Source organism: Raphanus sativus, unplaced genomic scaffold (assembly GCF_000801105.2).
Source record: "Raphanus sativus cultivar WK10039 unplaced genomic scaffold, ASM80110v3 Scaffold2499, whole genome shotgun sequence".
Classification (NCBI taxonomy): Eukaryota; Viridiplantae; Streptophyta; class Magnoliopsida; order Brassicales; family Brassicaceae; genus Raphanus; species Raphanus sativus.
Genome location: NW_026617807.1, coordinates 9,473 through 15,222, shown reverse-complemented (window position 1 = coordinate 15,222; position 5,750 = coordinate 9,473). Strand labels below are relative to the sequence as shown.

Sequence of the window (5,750 nt, the reverse complement as noted above, 5' to 3'; positions counted from 1 at the left end):
ATATTTAAATATCTATAAAGTAAATATATAAAAAGAAATTTATCTCTTCAATGAAATTTATTTTACTTATTTTTCTATTTGTTTTGATGAAAAAAATTATTTTATTATTATTTGAGAGAATTTCTCTTTAATATATAAAAGGATAAATAGATTAGATCTCGGAAAATGCTTCCCTTTTTCCCTCATTTAGATCTTTGCAGAAACCTTTGTGTCGTATTAATGTTGTCTATAGAAATTAATCTTGGAAGGCCTATTAAAGGCTCACGAACGGCCCATTTATTTAGAGTTTTCTTGAGGATTTTATGCGAACAATACAATAAAGCGAGAAAATCGAGTCCAGTCAGTCCCCGACAAAGTTGTGACAATCAGAGCAGAATGGCAGCAGCGACTCAATCTCACTTCTTGATGAACCTCTCCTCTCACAGAATCTTCTCTCAACGGTTCTTTTATCATTTACCCCTTATGTCCTTTTTCTTCTCTTTTTGTTTTTTTGCTTTCCTCTGAAGTTTTCTCCTCTATTTATTTTCCAGCAATCTGAGAGCGGATGCTCGTGTTCCATCTTCTTCTTCTTGTGAGATTACTAGGACGAATCGGTCGTGGGCTTTGCCATGTTCCTTCAAAGTTGAATCCCGACGAGTAAGAAGAAGAAGAGGATCGCCATGTTTGGCGAGCTTCGAGGATGGTGAGCTGCTCAGAAGTGGGATTGGTGATGCTGATGGGATAATAATCGTGGATCACGGTTCTCGTCGCCGTGAATCTAATCTCATGCTTGGTAACACTCCTCTTCTAAGCTCCTTTTCTCCCCCCCTTCTCGTTCTCTGATAAATGTTTCTTGAATTTCAGAGGAGTTTGTAAAGATGTTCAAAGACAACACTGGCTACCCTATTGTCGAGCCTGCTCATATGGTACTGTTTTTTTTTTTTCCGCTTTATTACTACCTTTCTTCACACTTCTCTACTAGTGTTTGCTATCATCTCATGTTCCTCTCGAATCCAGTATGACCTGATGTCATTTCTGATAGTTTTCCTGATTTAGTTTACTTGCTTGAACCACTTAAGTTGCGTTCTTATGAATTTGATACAGTCTGTTTGTAGTTTCATGGTTATGTTTTAGACTTATGGTTGAATCGACTACTTTGATATTCATTTTCGTTTACTTTCTATATTCTGATTTCTTACTTTTTACACTAGGAATTGGCTGAGCCATCTATTAAAAGTGCATTCAGTTTGTGCGTACAACAAGGAGCCAAACGTGTTGTTGTTAGCCCATTTTTTCTCTTTCCTGGAAGACATTGGCATCAGGTATGTCAAGCTTTTAGTTGGTCTACTTGCTGGGGATTGTACACTAACGACCTTGTTTGTTTGATTAAAGGACATTCCTGCTTTGACGGCTGATGCTGCAAAGGAGTTCTCTGACATCTCATACCTCATTACTGCACCTCTCGGCCTCCATCATCTCCTCATTGTAAGAACTTTAAACATGTTTTTCTACCAGTCTTGCTACTTAAAACGAGTCAACACTTTTGAACCTCTATGTTCTCTTTTGGCTACTGAAGTTTTAGTAATCTGCTTATGTTTCTTTCCGCAGGATGTTGTGAACGACAGAATCCAACATTGTCTGAGTCATGTTGAAGGTGATGCAGACGAATGTCTCGTTTGTGCTGGAACAAACAAGTGCAAGCTCTACAATAGTTCTTAGGCTCAAATGTAAGAAGAACGTTTTTGTATATCTTCTGGTTTTCTCTAACCTTTCGGATGAGGAAAAAATAAAAACAAGGAGGCATGTTATATTGTTCATAGTTCCTACTCATCAGTTATTACACGTTCTTGTTTCACACCAATTGAAAACACAACAATCATAATAAGAGTTATCTGTTAAGTGTAATCTCTCAAATTTCTTTCAGCAAAAGTTTCTGAGTAAACTGGTTCGTTTAATCATATGCGGTAGAGAACTCCAGTTTTATTACTGTATCATCTGCAACTAAAGGTGAAAGAAAAAATGAAATGTATGGTTATAGGAGACAGGAAGACTTTTGAAAGTCTCCCACCGAAGTGATGTATGAATCTGTGGATGTGGTGGTGTATGGGCCATCACAAAAGAACATTTCAAGAAGTGGTTTGGTAGCTGTACCAGAGAATTATGTTCACATGGTGCTAAGAGTTGAAAATCAGAAAGGGACAAAATAGTTTTATGAGTGAGTTGATCTGGAATCTTGTGCCATGATAGTTCATTGTTGACTCTTTATAGTGTAGGGAGTAGAGAATGGGAGAGTCAAAGTTGTGAATCAAGAAACAGGCAAATGGCAGAAGCTATTGTTTCTGTGACAGTGCAGAAGCTAGGAGAGTTTCTCCTTGAAGAACCGTTGTTCTTGTTTGGTATAGGCGACCAGGTGAAGCAGCTGCAAGACGAACTCAAGCGTTTGAGGTGCTTCTTGAAAGATGCAGATGAGAAGCAGAGTAAAAGCGAGAGAGTGCGTAATTGGATTGCAGAGATTAGAGAAGCTACCTATGATGCAGAGGATGTCCTAGAAGCATTTTTCCTCAAGGCAGAATCAAAGAAAGGAAAAGGAATCAAAAAGGTGTTCAGGAGGGTTGCTTGCATTTTGGGTGAGACGGTTTCACTTCATAGTGTTAGCTCAAAGATTAAAGAGATCACCTCCAGGCTTTCTAAGATAGCAGAAAGCATGAAAGACTATGGCATAAAAGAAGCTATGGACGGAGAAAGCTTGAGTTTGTTCAAGTGTTTAAGAGAACAGAGGCAGTCCTTTCCATATGCTGTTGAGCACAATCTTATTGGGTTGGAGCAGAGTCTTGAGAAGTTAGTGAATGATTTAGTATCCGGTGGTGAGAAACTAAGGGTTATGTCCATCTGCGGAATGGGTGGTTTGGGGAAGACAACTCTAGCCAAACAGGTGTTTCATCACTGTATGGTGAGGCGTCATTTCGATAGGTTTGCTTGGGTATATGTTTCTCAAGAGTTTAGACGGAGGCATGTTTGGCAAGAGATTCTTTTGAACCTTAGCTATAAAGATGAGAATCAGAGGATACTTGGCTTGAGAGATGAACAGCTTGGAGAGGAGTTGTATCGGTTCTTAAAAAGGACTAAATGTCTCATTGTGCTTGATGATATATGGGGCACTGATGCCTGGGATGGTTTGAAACACGTCTTTCCACATGAAACAGGTAACTTGCTGATGATCAAATGCGACTCAGTGTTCTATTATCCTTTCATTTCACAGAATCATAAGTAAAATTATTTTGTCATAACACTGCAGGAAGCAACATAATACTCACCACAAGGAACAAAGAGGTTGCTTTCTATGCTGATCCGAGAGGTGTACTCCATGAGCCGAGATTGCTAACACATGAAGAGAGCTGGGAGCTGTTGGAGAAAATTTCACTACAGGGACGAGAAAATTTAGGTAATACAATCTAATTCTACTTTAGCATTTGACTTTACCATATTTTACAATAGACTTGTATTTACCATGTTTTAGAGCCAGTGTTGGTCAAGAAACTGGAGGAGATTGGGAAGCAGATGGCCATAAGGTGTGGAGGTTTACCTCTAGCTATTACAGTCCAAGGAGGACTTTTGGCGATGAAAAACACATCGAACCAATGGCAGAGAGTGCAAGAAAACATCAAAACATATGTTTCAAGTGGAGGTAGTTGCAATGGAAGTAAGAGTATGATGGTTGCAGATGTTTTGTCCTTGAGTTATGAGGACTTGCCTCCTCATCTAAAGCAGTGTTTCCTATACTTTGCTCATTATCCTGAAGATTTTGAGGTCCATGTGGGAACATTGGTTAGTTACTGGATCGCAGAGGGAATGGTTATGCCTGTGGAAGCTGGGATGACAGTAGAGGATGTAGGGCAAGATTACCTTGAAGAGTTAGTGAAGAGAAGCATTGTGATGGTTGGAAAAAGAGACATTGTCACCTCGGAAGTTATGACATGTCGTATGCATGATCTAATGAGGGAGGTTTGTTTACAGAAAGCAGAACAAGAGAGCTTTGTGCAAGTTGTTGATTCAAGGCAACAAGATGAAGATTTCCCGTCTCTTTTGACCAACACATCTCGCAGAATCTCTGTACAGTTGCATGGTGGTGCAGAGGAACACAGGATGGAGAGACTTTCTCAAGTGAACTGCATAAGATCTCTTGTGTATTTGATGAAAAATCAAGGAAGTCAATGGGAACTTCTTGGTAAGATCTCCTTCAGAAATATGAAACTCCTTAGAGTTTTAGATCTTGAGGGAGCTCAAATCAAAGGAGGGAAGTTGCCAGATGATCTAGGAGATCTCATCCATTTGAGAAACTTTAGTTTGAGATTGACAAATGTGAAGGAACTAACATCACGTATTGGAAACTTAACGTTGATGATCACTCTAGACTTATTCGTGAAGGGGAAGCTGTACATACCAGATGTGATATGGAAGCTACAGAGGCTGAGACATCTGTGCATGCCTTCAGAACTTGATCCAAGAACGAAGCTGGACTTGAGTACTCTAAGGAACCTGCAACAGCTCTGGGACTTCCCTGTTGGGCAATGCAATCCAAGGGATCTACTGGTAATGACAAGTCTTAGAAGATTGTCTATCAATCTTTCTTCTCAGAACACAGACTTTGAGGTTGTTTCTTCTTTAAGTAGAGTTTTGAAACGTCTCCGTGGCTTGACGATTAACGTTCCCTGCGAACCTATGCCTCCACCAGTTGATATAACACAGTTGGTTTCTGCTTTTGCTAATCTATCTGAGCTGGAACTGTTCCTTCAACTAGAAAAGCTACCTGGGGAACAGAGCTTCTCCTCTGATCTCGGTGCCTTGCGGTTGTGGCAATGCCGATTAGTGGATGATCCTCTTTTGGTTCTTGAGAAGCTTCCAAACTTGAAGATTCTTCAACTGTTTGAAGGATCTTTTGTAGGTAGTAAACTTCATTGTTCTGTAAATGGTTTCCCTCGGCTGCGTTCTTTGACGTTGTCACAGCTTGAGAATCTAGAAGAATGGGTTGTAGAAGATGGTGCCATGATGTGTCTTGTTTCTTTGGAGCTGAAGTGTTGTAAGAAACTGAAGTCGGTTCCTGAAGGAATTAGATTCTTGAAGAAACTACAAGAAGTAGAGATTGGGAACATGACAAAGGCGTTCAAAGATAAGTTGGCATCTGGTGGTGAAGATTTCTACAAGATTCAACATGTGCCTTGTGTTGTTTTTGAGTACTGTGACGTTTAAATATGTGTTTCTTCATTACTGATGTTTTAGTTTCATTTAACTTTTCATGATTTTATGCATTAATAATTAAACTCTAATTATTTAATAGAATTAAGAAAAGAGTGTTAATATTATAAGACCAATCATATACTCATTCGTATTTATAAGGGATAACATCTCAAAAGAATTATTAATTTGAATATAATCAGATCTCTTGAAGAGATCCAATTCATGAAAGAAAGCTTTTGAAGGTACAACATTGTTTTATAGATTCCAAACTGAACATCTTTTTTATAAAAATCATTAAATATTATCTATGAAAATCACTTTATGTATGTATTACATTGTCATATATACAATTGTAGACGTTTAGATAAACCTATTTTCAGATAATAAGCATTACTTGTGATAATGGGGAAACTAATATTGTGTCGTTGATCTAGAATTTTTTAAAATTATATAAAATAAAATGGATTATATATAACGGAATGATAAATAAATTATGTTATAATTCACTAAAGGCAACAATGATTTAAACCGTTCTA

The 5,750-nt window shown here is 38.2% G+C and overlaps 2 protein-coding genes across 2 annotated transcripts; both read left to right on the top strand.

The window, feature by feature from the left end:
* The first annotated feature begins 323 nt into the window (after positions 1-323).
* Positions 324-1,834, top strand: LOC108834054 (sirohydrochlorin ferrochelatase, chloroplastic). Its single transcript, XM_018607421.2, has 6 exons — positions 324-440; positions 531-772; positions 844-905; positions 1,191-1,301; positions 1,372-1,464; positions 1,588-1,834. The coding sequence occupies exons 1-6, from the start codon at positions 376-378 to the stop codon at positions 1,696-1,698; spliced, it is 684 nt and encodes a 227-aa protein (XP_018462923.1). The 5' UTR covers positions 324-375; the 3' UTR covers positions 1,699-1,834.
* Positions 1,835-2,031: 197 nt separating this feature from the next.
* Positions 2,032-5,399, top strand: LOC108834053 (putative disease resistance protein At1g50180). The gene is made up of 3 exons (XM_057000287.1): positions 2,032-3,182; positions 3,275-3,421; positions 3,497-5,399. The coding sequence occupies exons 1-3, from the start codon at positions 2,300-2,302 to the stop codon at positions 5,224-5,226; spliced, it is 2,760 nt and encodes a 919-aa protein (XP_056856267.1). The 5' UTR covers positions 2,032-2,299; the 3' UTR covers positions 5,227-5,399.
* Positions 5,400-5,750: the final 351 nt, after the last annotated feature.

Coding starts and splice junctions, on each gene's coding strand:
- LOC108834054 (XM_018607421.2), top strand. CDS start 376: ATGGCAGCAGCGACTCAATCTCACTTCTTGATGAACCTCTCCTCTCAC. Junction 773..843: donor TGAATCTAATCTCATGCTTG/GTAACACTCCTC, acceptor CTTGAATTTCAG/AGGAGTTTGTAAAGATGTTC. Junction 906..1,190: donor TTGTCGAGCCTGCTCATATG/GTACTGTTTTTT, acceptor TTTTTACACTAG/GAATTGGCTGAGCCATCTAT.
- LOC108834053 (XM_057000287.1), top strand. CDS start 2,300: ATGGCAGAAGCTATTGTTTCTGTGACAGTGCAGAAGCTAGGAGAGTTT. Junction 3,183..3,274: donor CGTCTTTCCACATGAAACAG/GTAACTTGCTGA, acceptor ATAACACTGCAG/GAAGCAACATAATACTCACC. Junction 3,422..3,496: donor ACAGGGACGAGAAAATTTAG/GTAATACAATCT, acceptor ACCATGTTTTAG/AGCCAGTGTTGGTCAAGAAA.